Source organism: Carcharhinus amblyrhynchos, chromosome 10, assembly GCF_965287045.1.
Source record: "Carcharhinus amblyrhynchos chromosome 10, sCarAmb.v2.hapA, whole genome shotgun sequence".
Taxonomy (NCBI): domain Eukaryota; kingdom Metazoa; phylum Chordata; class Chondrichthyes; order Carcharhiniformes; family Carcharhinidae; genus Carcharhinus; species Carcharhinus amblyrhynchos.
The window spans coordinates 74,971,290-74,990,536 of record NC_137333.1 but is presented as its reverse complement, the minus strand read 5'-3'; the positions used below and the strand labels follow the sequence as shown (position 1 = coordinate 74,990,536).

The 19,247-nt window shown below is 39.3% G+C and overlaps 2 protein-coding genes across 13 annotated transcripts in view; one reads left to right on the top strand and one right to left on the bottom strand.

The window, feature by feature from the left end:
- rnf6 (ring finger protein (C3H2C3 type) 6) overlaps window positions 1–19,247 on the top strand; it is a 229,097-nt gene that overhangs the window by 35,535 nt on the left and 174,315 nt on the right. For 5 of the 9 annotated variants that reach the window (XM_080197366.1, XM_080197374.1, XM_080197364.1 and 2 more), the window contains exons 2-4: window positions 2,139–2,207; window positions 7,018–7,062; window positions 11,092–11,164. The gene's annotated coding sequence lies outside the window, so the exon portion shown is untranslated. Of the gene's footprint in view, window positions 1–2,138; window positions 2,208–2,292; window positions 2,312–7,017; window positions 7,063–11,091; window positions 11,165–19,247 lie in introns of those variants that run through there. The other 4 variants (XM_080197370.1, XM_080197368.1, XM_080197369.1 and 1 more) reach the window with 4 other exon arrangements.
- The window catches only part of cdk8 (cyclin dependent kinase 8), a 110,465-nt gene continuing 98,177 nt past the window's right edge, over window positions 6,960–19,247 (bottom strand). For 3 of the 4 annotated variants that reach the window (XM_080197385.1, XM_080197388.1, XM_080197387.1), the window contains 5 exons: window positions 16,821–16,893; window positions 14,514–14,611; window positions 11,072–11,150; window positions 9,909–10,067; window positions 6,960–8,955 (listed from right to left, as the gene is read on the bottom strand). In XM_080197385.1, the coding sequence (XP_080053511.1) occupies window positions 8,830–8,955; window positions 9,909–10,067; window positions 11,072–11,150; window positions 14,514–14,611; window positions 16,821–16,893 (535 nt within the window). In that variant the 3' untranslated portion in view covers window positions 6,960–8,829. The remainder of the gene's footprint in view (window positions 8,956–9,908; window positions 10,068–11,071; window positions 11,151–14,513; window positions 14,612–16,820; window positions 16,894–19,247) is intronic. The other variant, XM_080197386.1, reaches the window with a different exon arrangement.

Genomic DNA, 19,247 nt, shown 5'->3' with positions numbered 1-19,247 from the left:
GAAAATCGAATTGGAGGGATATAGAACCATAGAACCATTTGTATATAGAACCATAGAATCCCTACAGTGCAGAAAGAGGCCATTCGACCCATCGAGTCTGCACCAACTCTCCAAAAGAGCATTTCACCCAGGCTGGGAACCTCAGGAGGTAGCTGAGATGGATCATCCACTCAGCACTTCTGCCTGAAGATGGTTTTGAATGCTTCAGTCTTGCCTTTTGCCCCGATGTACTCGACTCTCCATTATTGTGGAAGGCATATTTGTGGAGACTCCTCTTCCAGTGAATTGTTTAATTGTCCACCATTATTCACAACAGGATGTGGTGGGACTGCAGAGCTTCAACCTGATCAGTTGCTAATAAGATAGACAGAACTAAATAATCTTTTTTTTAAACATTGTTTGGGATGTAATTAATCAATACTACAAGTCTTAAACCAAATTAATCATTAGAATCATATAATCCCTATAGTGCAGAAGACCTTTCAGCCCATTGGGTTTGCACTGACTCTCTGACAGAACACGTTACCCAGGCCCACCTTCGTCCTATTCCTGTAAACCCACACATTTATTCCACTAATCCCCCTACTCTACACAGCTTGGGACACTGAGGGGCATTATATGCCCCTCAGTGTCCCAAGGCCAATCCACCTAACCTGCACATCTTTGGATTGTGGAAGGAAACTGGAGCACCTGGAGGAAACCCAGGCAGAGATTGTGCAAACTCCACACAGACAGTGACCCAAAGCTGAAATCAAACCTATGTCCCTGGCGCTGTGAGGCTGCAGTGCAAACCACTGTGCCACCCAAAATACTGTCAAGTAAATTTCGAAAACAAAATCCATGCAGGCAAATCTGAAAAATCCTGAAAATGGCTGGAGGTTTGACAGATAACAAACTGTGCTAAAGTATAAGCTATGATACCAAATAAGTGAAACTAACTATTCCATTTTCTCTTGATTATGAAATTGTTCATTAGGTTGCATCAAAATTACTTAGTGCCCTGAAGATCGGCTGTTTTGAAAGCTTTGCTTAGTTATACCTCACAAAAGAATTTTAACAGATCAAGTTTTTAAGTACTTGCCCTGACAAACAAACCGATCAAAAATCTAGGTTACAATTTCCAACCCCTCTGGGTAGGAAATATCGGACAAAAGATTGAGGCTTGATAACTGCGCTGTGCTGATAACATGACAATAGCACATTCAAGGTATATTTTTGTTAACAATGACAGGAAAGGCTCACTTATTTATAATCCATACTTCAAATAGTTTACTGTAATTGGATTTCGTAATGTAGGGCACTCGGAGGTCAGCACGGAATATCTAATTGAAAATAGAATTTACAATAGAATTGAGAATTTGGAATAGCTAGTTCAGATTACACAAATAACTGGGGCTTTATGAAATGAGCTCTTTAGTTTTTGTACAAAGAAGATATCAATCCTATAAGTAGATATAATTAACAGAAACTATGTCTTGTTCTAGTTCTGCAGTCAAGGAACAATTATTTGGGTGACATGGTAACACAGTAGTTAATACTGCTGTCTCACACCAGGGACCTGGGTTCAATTTGGCCTTGGGTGACTGTGTGGAGCTTACACATTCTCTGCGTGTTTGCATGGGTTTCCTCTGGGCACTCTGGTTTCTTCCCACAGTCCAAAGGTGTGCGGGTTAGGTTGATTGGTCATGCTATATTGCCCCTTAGTGTCAGGGGGACTAACTAAGGTAAATGTATGGGGTTATAGGGATAGGGCCTGGGTGGTCAGTGCAAACTCAGTTGGGCCTGGGTGGGTTTCTTCCAGATACTCCAGTTTGCTCCCACAGTCTAAAGATGTGCAGGTTTGGTTTGCAGGATAAATACGTGGGATTACAGGGATAGGGTCTTGGTGGGATTGTTGTTGGTGCAGGCTCGATGGACCAAATGGCCTCTTTCTGCACTGTAGGGATTCTAAAAGGTAGGTCAAATATGTTGATACTGCAAGATGATGTACTTCAAACTCTGAAGATGTGGATTTGTGTATATTTCACCTGTGCCACTATAAAGGTGAACAGCAAATGGCATTTGTTCTCCATAGTGGGGGGAAACTGGATACAATTACACTGATTCCTCACATACTCTCTTTCATCTTCTTCCATTAGGAAAAGGATACAGAAGTCTGTGATCACGTACCAACCGACGCAAGAACAGCTCCTTCCTTCTTGTCCAACGTATGAATGGACTTACGTTATACTAAGTTTCTCTACACCCTAGCTATGACTGTAACACTACATTCTGCACCTTCTTTCCTTCTTCCCTATGTACTCTATGAATGGTATGTTCTGCCTGTGTAGAACGCATGAAACAATAATTTTCACCGTATCCCAATGCAGAAGACGAGAATCAAATCAAGATGCTGGTTGCTGAGAGGGCAGATAAATGATGATAACAGCTGTGTATCTGCCTATTCTGATGACTTAGAAAGTGAACATCTCTTATTCAGGACGTTAAGGAGAGAAAAAAAATCACAAACATATAATTATAGAAAGTGTTAACATACCTATCTCTGAAAAGTAATTTTGCAACAAATGGTTAGAATTGTTTGAGATGCTATGACAGTTAATACTCTTCCTAATTATAAATTTGTCAACTAGAAACATTATTAAAGTAGAATAAAACACATATGAAAGGCAGATGCTCTGTAAGAATAAACAAGTGAGATATAGAGGATAAAGGATAATGCTAGAAAATAGGATTAGCTTAAAGACCAGGGATAGTCCCAGCCTAATGCTTTTATGCAGCTATTTATAAAGTTGGTCATGTGGTTATCAGACGTACAGTAGAAATGAAAAAATTTGGACATATGTTTGTTATAAGTGAATTATAGTGGTTAATTGAAGTTCCTTAACCTGACAAAATGTAAAGCGAACTTTAATTATGTAAAGTTGAGTTCATTAAAATATATCTCTGAATACTTTCAATGTAAAGTCCCTCAAACAACAATTTCTATCCTATGGTGGAAGAACTGTCCATATAGATTTAAAATTCTATTTGTTAGGAAATTGAAAGCCATTTCTGAAACTTCCAGTTTTGATTTCCCAAATTTGTTTTCTTAAATTGCAGATGCAAATGAAGAGAAAAAAATTCCATCTTGAATCACATGTTTCAGTTTTCTTAGTGAAACCTTTTGTCCTGAGACAAAGCAATCAATTCTAGGCATTGAACCAACCACTTCGATTACCAATACGTGGCATACAAGAAGCTGTCCTGGATGCTCCTTACAAACCCTGCCTCAGACACACCCTTAGCATTAAGTGAATCCCAGTCAACATAGGGGAAATTAAAATCTCCCACCACAACAACCCTGTTACTTTTACAACTTACCAAAACCTGCCTAAATGTCTGTTGCTCTATCTCCCACTGCCAATTAGGTGGCCTACAGTAAACTCCCATTGTGACTACACCTTCCTGTTCCTGAGCTCTACCCATATTGCCTCGCTGTATGAGCCCTCCGTGGTGTCCTCCCACAGTATAGCTGTGATGTTCTCCTTAACCAATAGTGCAACTCCTCCACTGCTTTTACATCCCCCTCTATCTTGCCTGAAACATTTGTATCCTGGGACGTTAAGCTGCCAGTCCTGTCCTTCCTTTAACCAAGTCTCTGTAATAGCAACAACATCATAGTTCCTAGTATTAATGCAAGTTCTAAGTTCATCTGCCTTACCTGTTAAGTGCATTAGTTTCAATGCAAGCAGTCCACCAGACCTTCTTTGATTAGCAATCTCACCCTGCCTGCTGTTTCTCTGAGTCTTACTGGCCCTACTCTCTGGTTCCCCTTCAGCTAATTCAACTTTGCTTTGGTTCCCACCCCCTTGCCAAACTAGTTTAAATCCTCCTGCGTGACACTAGCAAACCTCCTGGCCAGAATATTTATGCTCTTCCAGTTTAGATGTTTAGTCCTTCTTGTACAGGTCCCACCTGTCCAGGAAGAGACCCCAAAGGTCCAGATATCCGAAACCCTTCCTCCTACACCAGATGTTTAGCCATGTGTTGAGCTGCACTATCTTCGTATTCCTAGCCTCACCGGCACGTGGCACAGGGAGTAATCCTGAGCTTACAACCCTAGAGGTTGTTTTTTTTAAACTTTTTACCTAACTCACTAAACTGCTGCTGCAGGACCTCAACACTCTTCCTACCTATGTTGTTATTACGAATATCTACCATGACTTCTGGCTGTTCACCCTCTCCCTTCAGAATGCTTTCTGCTGTTCAGAGACATCCTGGACCTTGGCACGAGGGAGGCAACATATCATCCTGGAGTCTGTTTCACATCCACAAAAGCGCTTATCTGCACCCCTAACTATAGAGTCCCCTATAACTATTGCTGTAGGATTGCTAAAGGATTGATGTAAATGCAGTTCAGAGGTTTACTAGATTAATACCCGGAATGGGAGGGTTGTCTTACATGGAAAGGTTGGACATGTTAGACTTGTATCCTCTGGTGTTTAGACAAGAAGCAACTTGATTGAAATAGGTAAGATTTTGAGGTGTCTTGACAGAGTGGATGCAGATAGGGATATTTCCTCTTGTGGAACAATCTAGAACGAGGGGTTGCTGTTTAAAAATAAAGGTGTTCCATTTAAGGCAAAGATTAGGAGAATCTTTTCTCAGACGGTCATGAGTTTCTGGAACCCTCTTCCTCAAAAGACAGTGGAAGCAGAGTCTTTGAATATTTTTAAGGCATAGATCGATAATTTTTGAAAAGGAAGGGGATGAAGAATTATCAGAGGTAGGTAAGAATGTAGGGTTGAGGTTAACATCAAATCAGCCATTGAATGGTGGCATGAAGGGGGTATGGGGTGTGGTGGGTTGGGAGAGAAATCAGGGCTAGAGAGCCAAAAATATCAGCAAGCGACTGGAACAAAGTCCCAGGGAACTGCCTCAGCACTCGGCTACCTTTGTGACTGCCTCTGATCAGTTTCCAGGGGTGGCAGATCCAACTCCAGCCTGCATCGGCATTCCTAATAATGAAAACTGGATCAGGCGGGGCACCTTCTCTACCAAGGGGGGTCTACCGAGTCAGGAAATTTCTGGACCTGGAAGAGGAAAATCCAGACCTTTGTAATTCCATGTGCTCAAGAACAAAGTCTTCAAAATCTAACGGCTCCAATTAAAAATTAAAAATGCACCTTGAAACTAAATGCCCCAAAGTATTAATAAATTTGTATTCATGGTTGCATCGAGTATTGTGTGTGAGAATGGAGAGTGGCTTGTGGAGTATATACATAGAAAAGAAGGGACAAAGATAACCTGGTTAATTACAGGTGAGTTAGCTGAACAATTTCTAGAAGAGTAATCACATATTTGGATGAATACATTATTTCTTATAAAGTAATTTCTAAAATAGAAATGAATATTTATGCCACTTGAACTCTGATTAATTAAATCCCCTCATCTTTGACCCTTAAGCTATAAAGGGAAAGGAAAATGCTTTAATCAAGTAATCAGTTGAGTTTACAAGAGGTTGTTTATCAAATGGTACTTCTGAATGCATCCAAACAGCTTTGCTGCACCAGCACAATACCTACTATAATGCATTAATTTTAAGCCAGCAAAGTATTTGTTCATAAGGATGAAACAATATCTTTTAACTGCCTATTCAAACTGAATATGTATTACTTAGACCAAGAGAAAGGAGAAAAAAGCCTAATTCAGGCCAGCAATTTTATACATTTTCACTAGGCACTTCTAGTCAGAATCATGGAATAAGTTGGCCCAATTTTCCCTTAGAACACTAGTATATTCCAAAGATGGAATCTCCTATGAAAATCATTAGGGATGGGCAATAAATGCTGACCAGCCAATGATACCACATCCTGTGAAGGAATAAAAAAAGATTCTAAGCTACAATGGTGGCCTGTTGTTATTAAAACAAAACAATTGTTATATGTTTATTTCTACAATATAGGGTTAAAAATAATGGGGATGTTTATTTTAGTTAAACTAATAGCAAAAAAATGCTTTGGTGCTGCCTTACTGATGGTTCCCATCACCATCTCAAAGGCAATTAGGGGTGGGCAACAAAGCAGCGCCTACTTTTTTAAAAGAAAAAATATGATTGAATTCGGTTTTCTTTCTCGGTAGTAACTTCTTCATAGAATTCATTAATTAGCAGAGTATATCTGTGTATTTGTTCCCTTCAAAATGGATTCAAACATGAAAATGCATTAATTTGAAATCAAGAAATCATACAGCAAAGAAGTAGGCCATTCATCCTGTCATGCCCATGTCAGTTCTTTGAATGAATTATCAAATGAGTTCCCCATTCCTACTATTTTCCTATTGCTCTCCAAGTATTTCCTTTTCACGTGTTTATCCAATTTCCTTTTGGAAGTTATGACCTAATCTGCTTCCATCACCTTTCAGACAATGCATCCATGATCATAATGTGCTGAGTAAAGAAAATTCTCATCTCTCTCCTGATTTTTCATTATTTATACATAAATTCAACTTGCAAACAGCATGGAGTTATATAACGAAGTGGGTGAAATACAGTCTAGTAAGCAAGCACGGTGAAACTTTGAACTGACCTTGGAAATTCTTATGACCAGACAAAGACCAGATCACTTTCAGAATCCAATTAGTAGTGGCTACACAAATGTTTAGTAGCCTTGAAACCTCGGTGATCAGATATAGCAACATTAATTCCAAAATTTTATTAGGTGGTGGCTATTAAAAGTTTTATCTCAAGTAGCGGCCTTCACTGAACTGATATCCAGGAAGTTTTTGTATACGTGTGAATTTTGAGACACTTGAATGCCAGTCTTGAACTAGCTTCACTGCAACATCTGACTTATTATCCCCATCCAACTATTGATCTTCAAGTAAAGTTCACACTTTAAGGTTGGGTGAGGTGGAAAGACAAGAGGAAAAAATGTAAACAAAAATGAAAAGTGTAATTGATATTATTTTATTCTGTGCATTTTATTTTACAAATACTTAAAATATTACTTTTTATTCCCACATCCATGCTGCCTTCAGTCCACAGATACTATCAACGCTGTTCCTTGACTGACCCATTGAGAGGTATGCTAAGACTGAAACTTTAAAGTTTGTGATAAATGGGCTTCCTGCATTTCAATTACATTTCAATCAATATCCATTCAAAAATAATTTTTGGTACTGTGGCATGAGTGAGTTGCCAGTGAATAAAATTGCAGAAAATGTGTTAAGTTGGCTGGCTATGAAATCATGCTGAGAATTTCTAATTTACAATAATAAAAGTAAAGCATGCTTGGACAAGTTATTTAAAAGAACTACTTGCAAGCATATGACAACAATTAATGCAGTGCCCAAGCAAACTTTCCTTTGCTGTAGATACTTTACTGGCCAGAAGAGGGTATCAGGAACCAGTTTGTGATTAGGAATTGAAGTTTAAAAATGACACTGCCCAACAGATGAAAGCATTAAGAAAACTACGACTGAAGAAATATTTGCGCCAGACAAACATGAGTTAAAGTGACCATTGCATAGATTGCAAGCGTTTAAAGAATTAGGAAAACAATTAGGCATGGAAACTATATAGAAGAGATTATACAGGACAATTGGTTCAGAAAAGATCACTACGGCTCCAGCTATCCATGTAGATTTTAACTCAGCAAACTGGAATCAAGGATATTTCCACTCAACACATTAAAGACAATCCCAATACTTGATAAAATTTAACAGTAGTAAAGTTAATACTATAAGTTTTTGAAATTTATTGTCAGAATACTTGCTTCGTTCATGTAAAATGGTACAGTACACATGTTTACATTTTTAAATGAATTCTAAGGCTCTCCTACATCTCACACTCATCTTAAGGGCACTCAATAAAAGCACATACATTTTTCATTTAAAAAAACTTGATTCAACAAAAAGTAAATCCACTACACAATGTCAGCTTTGCAAATTCATGACAAAATAGCTGAGCTGAAGCTGCAAACATGGAGACACATCACATGCTTTTTGTTTGCCACCCCCAAAGCATGCTCACAAATCAGCAACACCAATAGAAAAAAATAAACACTGCCCAAAGTAAGTGTCCTTTGAGAGACTGGATAAAGATCATAGGTGCAATACTCATTACAGTTCATCTACTGCTGGTAAAATTAAACATAGCAGCTGTTATAAGTCAAGTCAATTGTGAAGAATGAGTTGGGGTTGGCTTAAGGTGTGTTTGAACAGTGTGGATATAAAGTTCAAACTGCCCAGCTGGAGTCTTTGGGAGGTTACAATCAGTTGATAAATTATGAAGCTTACATACAATAAAATCTTGTGCTGCAAATACATTTGACATAAAACACTGAGACATGAAGTAACCTACCACAAAATGCACCTAAACTTGAAATTTGTACCAAATAATGTATAGTCTGCATCATGGATACCTTGACCATTAAACATAACTGTTCTTCAAGTACCAGATTAGAAGGTATTTTCTTGCTATTAATAAAACATCGTTATATAGCAAGAACATTCATCACCAAAATTAGAAATGGTTGCTCTAGCACATTCACAGCTTCAACTGCTACAATCTGTAACCATAAAGGGAGGAAAAGAATTGGTCTGAAGAAGTAGGTCAAGTAAACTATGGAAGCAGCATGTCAATAAACACAAACTGTGCTAGAGCTTTCTTTTCAAGTCTAACCCAAGTACTTTACATTATGGAGACATTGCTCCATCTGTGGAAAGAGAAGAACTTGGCTAATGTGGTTATACAGTACATTCTTGGGAACTGAGCCAGACCCAGGCTGCCAGCCATATGCTCAGTCGGTGGTCTCAGTGAGTGCATTAAGCTTGGGAAATAGCTACAGGTCAGTACCGATGTGCCTGATGTGAGTACTGTGGAGGCTGCTGGGAGGTAGTTGAATATCCCATGCTGCTTTGTGGTTGTGATGTGCTTGGTCCAGGATTCTGATAGGCAGCATGTGGGTTGGAACGCTTTAAAAGAAAAAAAATGACAATGTTTATTTTTATTTCTTACCCAACTTAAAATCTAGAATAATGGTGAACTACTTTCTGTTTTGAAAGCCAGTTTATTTTGTAATCTTAAATGAACATAAACATTGAATTTAGTAGTCTGATGGCTTGAGAGTTAGTGGCAACCCTGATTGGCATTAAATTTTGTACTTTGGGCCGTCTTGACTCAATTTGATCAAGTTCTCACTTGGTTGATGTTAGCATGTTCAGTGCAGATATTCTGCCTCTGGGAGCTGCTGGCCAAACCAAGTTCAGCAACTCTCTAGTACCAGCAGTGCCACTGAGAGCAGCGGCCATTGTCAGTACTGCTGTAGGGCATGGGAGCTGGCTCATCACTGGCACTGTGGAGCAAGTAGGTGAAGCAGGATCGCTGGGGCCAGTGTGGATGCCCAAGGAGAAGAGAGGGGTCAGTTTAAAAGACAGGTAGGAGTCTTCCTGCAGAAACAGCCCAGTGTGGTCTCTACTCACTGTGGTTAGGATTTTAGTGGTTATTAAGCAGCCACTTAAGACTCATTTGGCTATGGTCAGGAATTTCGACCTCTACACATCCTGCCTGGACTTAATTCGTGGGAAGTCAGGAAGTGAACTCTGCACCTTCTGCCCCATTGTATACTCCCCACTTTCAAACTCACGAGTGAGGAGCATCAGATTCTACTCAATATTCTTTACTGAATTCCATTGTTTAGTGCACATTCAAGACTTGTTTGATAGCTGCAGCCTATTTAAACCATTTACAATATCAATGTATGTTTAGCATTAAAATGCAGTTGATACAGCTTTCCTTTACAGTAATCAACTTCTCTTTGAGAAACAACAGTTAGTTTATCTACTGTTTAAAGGCAAAATAGGGAAAAAATGATGAACCACCTTGGACCTCTAAAAAGCCTCAAGACCCTTAAGAATAAATTCCGTACCTGATAATCTGAGGTTATGATAAGTCCACCTGAGGTAGTGGTAGGGGGAACCACTCTGACTTTTTTGAGGGGGGGTCCTTGTGTGTGACTGTTGTCTTGGTTCCCTGGATGGCCACCTCCATTAGTGTGATTATTGCCTTGCTGTTGCTGTTGGTTCTTCTCAATTTATCAAAAGGAGAGACAGAGAAAAATCTGAACCAGCATATTCCAACATCTAGAATCATGACTGATTTTGGTGTACAAGAATCTACAATTTAAATAGTTGTTCTTTTTATAAAAGCTTTGCAACAATTAGCAAAACAGATAGACAACAGATGCAGCTGAATAAAAACAGAGCAGTCAACTAATTTAAGCACAATATACCACAACTAAAAAAAATCTTGCTATTCTAAAAATTCATCACGGGATGTGGTATTGCTGGCTGTGCCAGCAATTATTGTCCATCCCTAACTATCCTTGAGAAAGTGTAGGTGAGCTGCCTTCTTAAATTGCTGCAGTCCAGAATGTTGTTACCTGCTGTCACCATGTAATTTTATCCAACATGTTGAACTACAAAACTGAGGAAGGATGCTCTTACTCTTGAGGAAGTGCAGCAAAGGTTTACCAGGCCGATTCCAGGGATAGAGGTGGGACTGATGTATGAGGAGAGATTGACTAGGTTAGAATTGTTTTCGCTGGAGTTCAGACAAATGAGGAGGATCTCATAGACACGTACAAAATTCTAACAGGACTAGACAGGGTAGATGATGCAGGGAGGATGTTTCCGATGGTGGGACAGTCCAGAACCAGGGGTCACAGTTTGAGGATTCAGGGTAGACCATTTAGGATGGAGGTGAGGAGACATTTCTTCACCCAAAGAGTGGTGAGCCTGTGGAATTCATTACCACAGGAAGCAGTTGATGCCAAAACATTGAATGTATTTAAGAAACGGCTAGATTTAGCACTTGGGACAAATGAGGCCAAAAGGTTATGGGGGAAAAAGTAGGATTAGGCTATTGATTGGACCATCAGCCATGATTGTAATGGAATGGCAGAGTAGGCTCGAAAGTCCAAATGGTCTCCTCCTGCTGGTCTCTGTTTCTGTGTTTCAATGATTATATGACAGTCTAATTTCAGGCAGTCCATAACAGTGACTTTCTACATGTTCTGTTCTCTATATTTACCTTGTCTCCTTTATCATCAGGTTCGTCTTCTGTAAGAAATTCTCGTTTTGGATAAGGAATTTGACAACCGGCAAAAACACTGCAAAATTTAAAGTAAGGATATACTGAAAGTCACAATCTTAACCAGCTACATAGCTGATTCTTGACTTTAACATTTACTGATGAAAATTAAAAAGTACAGTTTTATGGCAGTTGGTATCTCCTTCCAGAGAATCTATATTTAGTGTAAATGGTTAATATATGCTGCAGAAATCTAATTCGTAATGAGGCAAACAAATAGTTCCAAATACAAGCTTCAGTACTGCTGAAAAGGGACGTGTCGCCAAAGTTTGTCATCTTACACACAACTGAACAATTATAAGAATGTCAAATTTCAAATTTACACTACAGGAAAAAAAGGAGCTGACTCCTGGCATGTTACCTCTGATTGGCTGAGGCATTGCCATGGAGAAAGCAACAGAGAACTTTAGGTTCCCCAAACATCAACATCATTTTTTTAAAAAATGATTTGAACATATTTCTTTTGTTTGCAGAGAACAGGTCACTGGTACAAAAGTTCTGTTGTTTCTATCAAGTGTAAACGAATATGTTACGAGTTTGACCGATGATCTTAATATGGCTGTTTATCTATTAGGACACTCAAAATGATTCAGCAAGTGCTACCTAAATCACAGGGTTACATCTAACAGTAGATGTTTTGCTTTGAATTTTGCAAGTGCAATCTGGTTAAGCACAGTTTGTACTCTGCCTTTTGTAATTACGAAAGGAACATGGATTTGGTCAGCCAATCACTAGGATGTCTGGTCTACATATTTGGCATTGCACTGACACTGAAATTCATTGCTCAATCCTATGGTAGGGAGAACATGAGCAGAGGCCCCTGTCTGCTGGCCTCCCAATTGCTGGCCAGCCCCACATCGCTGGCCGTGCAATCCCTCATGGCCCAATCGCTGGACCACCCCCCCCCCCCCCCCCCCCCGCCGATGTGCCCAGGCCAGACTCAACCCCCATAGCCCCAACCATCACTCTCCCCCCTGCCCCCCCCAATCGCATCAGTGGCCTCCCTCCCACTGTCACTCAACTCAAGTGCTGAGTTGCAGAGGGGACCCCTCCACCCTCACCAATTGCCTCCAAGGCACCCCTTCCCCAATCGGGCTCTGCCCCCATGGCATTGTCCTCTCCTGGTGTACAGTGCGAAGGTACGCCCTGGTCATTGGCACTTTGCCCTTTGAGCAGTGCCAGGGGGCCAGGCTGATAACGCCCAGACCAATACACATATCCAACCCTCTGAGGGGCCCCAAGTTCGATCTGCTAATGAGATTAAATAAATTAAAATAATAATTTGAATAAATTATGCAGCTCTGAGACAGTTTCTGGCATGGAACTGATGGCACCGGAAATTCGGTGCTGGGAGACGCACAGAGGCCACGGCACCCAGTGGGACGCTGCAAAAAGGCCTCCACTGGAGTCTCCCAGTGCAGCAGGATGGGAGAATCGCCCCATTGTTCTTTTTAAAAATTTTTAATACATCTTGTACTGCTCAGCGGCTCCACCTTTCTGTCATATCCATGTATCACAATTTGCTGTAGAGTACTGTAATTGCACAATCCAATGCTACCCTTGCATTGCTGAAATTGATTCCCATTGCAGAGTATATTCATCATTCTGAATTTAACTGTTTTGCAGGGACATAAACCCCAGGAATGGCATGACTTTACTGTATTTTGAGAATCTGTTGTCATAATCCTCATCCATGCCTATGTCATCTTCATATTTCTTCCTCTCCTGCCTGAGCCACTGTCCTCCAAAACTTCCGTTTATTCAAAACTCTGCTGCCCATAAGCATGATATCCCACTCAACTATCCACCTTTGTTGACATACATTGTTTCTTATTCTCCCAATTTAAATCCCCTCACAGCCTTAAGAACGTAACATAAGAACATAAGAAATAGGAGCAGGAGTAGGCCATCTAGCCCTTCGAGCCTGCCCCGCCAATCAATAAAATCATGGCTGATCTGAAGTGGATCAGTTCCACTTTCCTGCTTTCTCCCCATAACCCCTAATTCCCTTGTCTGTCAGAAACCTATCTACCTGTGACTTAAATATATTCAGCGAGGTAGCCTCCAACACTGCAATGGGCAGAGAATTCCAGAGATTCACCACCCTTTGAGTGAAGAAGTTCCTCCTCAACTCTGATCTAAACTGCCCCCTGCTTATCTTGAGGCTGTGCCCTCGAGTCCTGCTGTCCTTTCTAAGCGGGAAGAATCTCTCTACGTCTACCCTATCTATCCCCTTCATTATCTTATACGTCTCTATAAGATCCCCCCTCAGCCTTCTAAACTCCAACGAGTACAGACCCAATCTATTTAGTCTCTCTTCATAGGCTAACCCCCTCATCTCCGGTATCAGCCTAGTGAACTTCCTCTGCACTCCCTCCAAGGCCAATATATCCTTCCGCAAGTGTGGCCACCAAAACTGCACACAGTACTCCAGCTGCGGCCTCATCAGTACCCTGTACAGTTGCAGCAAGACCTCCCTATTTTTATATTCTATCCCCCTCGCTATAAAGGCCAACATTCCATTCGCCTTCTTGATCACCTGCTGTCCCTGTAGACTGGGTTTTTGCGACTCGTGCACAAGGACCCCCAGGTCCCTCTGCACCGTAGCATGCTGCAGCTTTTCACCTTTTAAATAATAATCCCTCCTACAATTATTTCTGCCAAAGTGGATAACCTCACATTTGCTAACATTATACTCCATCTGCCAGGTCCTCGCCCATTCGCTCAGCCTATCCAGATCTCTCTGCAGACTTTCCACACCCTCCACGCAATTTGCTCTTCCACTCATCTTCACGTCATCAGCAAATTTTGTCACCCGACACTCAGCCCCCTCCTCCAGATCATCTATATAAATGGTAAACAGTTGAGGCCCCAGCACCAATCCCTGCGGCACTCCACTAGTCACCAACTGTCAAATAGGATAGCGCCCATTAATACCAACTCTCTGCTTCCTATTAGGCAGCCAATCCTCTATCCACGCTAACATCTTACCCCCAACTCTGTGCACCCTAACCTTCTGTAGCAACCTTTTGTGAGGGACCTTATCAAACGCCTTTTGGAAATCTTAAAAACATCACATCCACCGGTTCCCCTCTGTCTACTACATAACTATTCATATTTCTGTATTCTCCCCCAACTCCTCAGATCTCTGTGTTACCCCACCATTAGTGGCTGTGCCTTCAGCCACTTACTTTCTCTCGTGTTTCCTGCCTGAGTCTCTTCCCTTCAAAAAACACTTGGTCAATCCTCAGACCAGCTCCTTCTTTGGTTCTGCATTCATTTATTTCTAATTACACCTCAAACATCTTGGAAAGTTATTCTACATTAAAAAGGCATGATCCAAGTAATAGCTATTATTGAAAGCATTTTGAAGTCAACATACTCTGATGTAGGGAGTGGGTCTTCAAGGAAGTAGGGATCCTGCATAGCCTGTTCAGAGGTAATTCTCTTGGTTGGGTCCATTGTGAGTAACTTCTGAAGCTGAAATTGAGTGGAGATTGAAGAAAAGATGATTTATTGTAATGGCAATCACCAAAATTGCTATGGCGTTATTTTCACAGAACACCCCTTTATCAGTACATGAAGTCAGAACCACAAACACAGGTGTTATGCTCAATCTTTTCCCAAAGCTCATAAATATATGCAATCAAATCAACTAAAGAAATTGATAGCCTAAGAGTTAAGGATTATATAGGAACATTACACCATGAACAACTGAGATTAAGCATTCCATGATTAAGCCAAATGTACCAATTATATAAGGCAGACACATGCAGAAGTAGAATTTTGTAGGAGTGTTTTTAAACAGCAAGTCAGATGTCAAATAGAGCTTGAATTTAAAGCAATGATGCTGATACAGGCATAGCATGCTGATAAGATTAACATTCATGTACAAGGCTATGTTTTGAAAAGCATACATTCAAACATCATAAAATTTTCGTTCTGTTAAATTATAATATGGGTATTGAGTGAGAGCACTTTGCAAAATCATTTTAATGCTATTTTGCTCAATATTTCATTTAATATCAAAAAGTTATTACTGCAAATCTCAGGAATCTCTTACTGACAAAGTATTTGCTTACTAATATTGAAACTATTTAAAAACCACATTTAAATCACTTTTACAATATGAGAAAAAGGATTTGGAATTAGAAATGTACCAGTCCAGTTGCAAGAACCAGCACCACAGAAAAGGATTGAATGGGTATCTGCTGTACTTTAATTTCTATGATTCTGTTCTGCTCACGAGTGCAAAATATAGTTCAACGCAAAAGTATCCAGAAATATTACAGATCCTGTCATATGATGTGATAGATCTGCTGTTCTTGATTTCACAGATAAACATTAATAAAAGCTTTTGTTTAAGGTCAACCAGAACTACGTTTACCTTCAGTATTAGCAAATTTCCATATCAGACTGCCAAACTGCACTGTAATGCTATGAAAACTAATTTTAAGTTCATTGTGGCATTTATGGTATATTAAAAACATGGCTCAATATAAATTTAGGGAATAAATGGGGGGTTGTGTGATTTTTAACCTTTCACGTTCAATATGTGATTTGCTTCATTATTGGTATTGTGTCTTAGAGTTTTTCTCCCTTTTTACACATCAGATTTTGTATTTCCTTTAGTCAAATATATTTTGAGGATAAACATTGCTATTTTAATTAAATAGAGACTGCTGAGTTCATTTTCTGACCTTGCGTTCCAATTTATTTTTATTCTTCCTGACTTTCATCTTTTCCTCATCTCACGTGGCATCTCTCCAGTTTTGTCTGAGGTCATGCTGCATCTTGATTTTTATTTAACTTCTCTTTGTAGATTATATGATCATTCCTAGCCAATGTTTTGCAAGATTTTAGAAGCACAAAACGTGGTCTTCCGAGCTCAAATGGCACTTTCATTCTTAATCATTGCATTTACAGATTGACTAGAACGATAGCAAACTTTTAACTTATGTACTGGATAGTTGTACTTATAATTGGTTATTCAATACCAGTTATATTACTGAACATATGGTCCGGAGACACGAGTTTAAACTCTACTGAGGCAGTTATGGAATTTGTATTTAGTTAACTTCAATTCTATATTTATTTCATTATCAGTAATATGATCAAGTGACCAGACTGTCATAAAATCCAACTGGTTCACCAGTGTCCTTTAGAGAAAGAAATCTGTTGTCACAGTCTGGCCTACATGTGACTCCAAATCCACAGCAATGCAGCTGATTCTTAACTATCCACAAAAATAGCTTAGCAAGCCCCTCAGTTGTGACAAGCCTGCTATAATAAAGTCCAATAAGAATATCAGACAGAACATTATCTGTTATTGTGACACTAATAAATAAATTTTAAATGTTAACACTGAGATTCACATGGACTGCATGTAGTGGTACAAGAAGTGGTTCAATACCAGTTTCTCAAGAGCAACTGGGGGTGGACAATAAATGCTCACCTTGCCAGCAATGTCCACATTCCATGAACGATTTTTAAAAATTGGATGCAAAATAAATGCTGTTTGGTAACGTTTACTCATGATAATTTTAATGCAACATGTTGACAAATTATTCAGCATTTCAGTAGGTTGATTCCTGGCAAGTGTTTCTTTGATTTGTGACAGCTTAATTAATAATTCTGATTTGTTTCTAAAGCTATACATAAAACAAATAGTATCAAGGCTCAGACTTACCAAGTGAAAAGCTTTACTATCTGGTTTTACTTTATGTTTCTCCATATACTTGATAAGGCTGCAGTTGGTATAACTGGAAGAAATAAATTCTAAGCAGTTAATACAATTTGAAAAGTTTCGTTTCTTATAATCTTAGTTTCTACAAATTTTAATTCCAACATACAACTGGCAGACAAATACAAATGAAAAACCGTCCAACCTATCAAACTAACAAACAAGTTATACCCCTGTGAGCTTTCTCTGACAACCTAGCTGAAATTAGTGAAGAGCTTCACAAACAAAATCAGAAAACATGGTCACAAGCAACGAGTGACCTACAGAGTGGGGTGCTTCTTTTAACTTAATCTGAATACCAAAAAAAGTACTTGATTCCATTTTCCCCATATACTGCATTCCTGAGTCAACGAGGCAGCAATGAGGGGACGCAACTTCAATATGATGGGAAGTTAGAAAAAGAAAATCAGAAAAATGGTTCGTAAAGTGGAATTGCCAGTCGCAAATCATTGTTGAAGCAGATTTTTTCTTTTAGTTTCTGAAAAATCAGAAATATTAAAAATTATGGAAGCAGGAAGTGGGATTAGTTAAAAATATACCACTGCAGTCTTGATGAACTGAATTGTCTATTTCGGTGCTGTAACATTTTGAAATACTATCTTGCCCACAAAGGCTATTCCCTTCCATGCACGTGGTTTCTACTGGAAGCTACCATGCGTTGCGACTACTGCCATACCTCCGTTCTGCCAATTTCTAATTATTACTACCCTTATCAATAGGAATATGTATCAATACAAGGTCTCCCATATTCCAATCACCCTGTGTACATCCACAATTCTTAATGGTGGTAGTGACACAGGAGACACCACTTCTCAAAAGAATGGGCATACAAAAAACAAATTTGCAGAGAAATTTCCAAGATTTGATCATACAAAATATTGGTTGCAGTAGCTGAATACCAAGACGTAAGAGAGTCTCATAAGTTGCTCTGCTCATTCAACTTTCAAATACAAATGTATTAAGCCAAAGCAGCACAGAATAGAAGTGGATAGTTCTCTATGGGATTAGTAAGCTTGTCCAGGAAGTAGCTGAGCCAAACAAACTGGTGTATTAGATAAGAATAATGTTCATTTGGCTGAGTACTGAGTAGTGATCAGCACTGCTGAAACTGTATCTAAGCTAGCATTTGATGCCTTCAAGGAGAAGATGGAAGCACAGAAAACGGCCAGAAAAATGAGAGAAAAAGAAAGTAGTTGTTTCTTCATTAAGGGACCAGCTTGGAAAACAACAGTGCCAAGATGTTCATTATCTCAATCAACAACGTAACATCTTTCTACCCTGTGAATGGTGTCAAAAATTGCAATGCATATTTGCCTATAATATGGCCACGGTACATAGAGAATCAAGTTCAATTTTTCTCAGGACTTTCTGGTGAAGAACGTCATAATTTCAATACATTTTCAAAAATGTTTGGTCAAATCATACTGTGTGATGAGTATGCCAGTTAACCTTGATTCCATCCACGTAACATACAATGGCTCTGAACATCAGCTTAGTGGCAAAAATGAAGAGCTTTTCTCGGTTTGTGTCTTTTCTATGTAATATATTACATTGTGGTAGGACACAAACATTAATTTCACAAAGATACTATCCTCAAAACAACTTGTGATTTTGTGCTCATAAATCTATTTTCTGGCTACACCAGAAGCTTACAAGATGCCAGTCAGGATTTGATTACTATCAATCATACCATCTGAGGAAATACAAGTGCTTCGAAAGTTTAACATGCATCACAACTAATCAACAACACAGCATATTCAGACAAACTTAATTTAAACAGTAGGCAACAATACCCATTAGATGCTTTTCACTAGGTCTTTTGTGTCTGTGCACCTATATGTATTTATAGTCCACTATGCAAGCAGTATGGCTTCTCAAAAGGCATGCCTCCATTTCAAAGAATGCAAATAAAAATCCTCTTGTTGATTGCAAGGTACAAATTCCAATAGTAAAAATACCTATACAATTGCAAGTATGATTACACCGGTGAAAATTAAGGCAATTAACTACCCTAAGAACTTATCCATTTGTTAATTTTTAAAAATCTGCAAAGATTCAAAAAAACTTCATTTGGTTTGTCTATATACCTTATTAAGTAACTGATGTAAAATGATTCTGCTACATCATCTGCCTTCAACAAACTGACCGTTTTTGCTGCTGCTGTAAAAGATTATGTAGAAAATTACAGAGTTCTCCTGATTTCCCACCACAACTTGAATGGAACCCTCAGAAAAATGGCATACATGGTTAAAACTGCTGTTGATGCCATTTCGGTGGGGTTTTCACTGATTCCCCGGTGGAGTTCAGAGTGATTGGCAGTAGCCGCAAGGAATTTCAGGATCAATTTTCTGAAAATTTCAATTACTGCCTGTT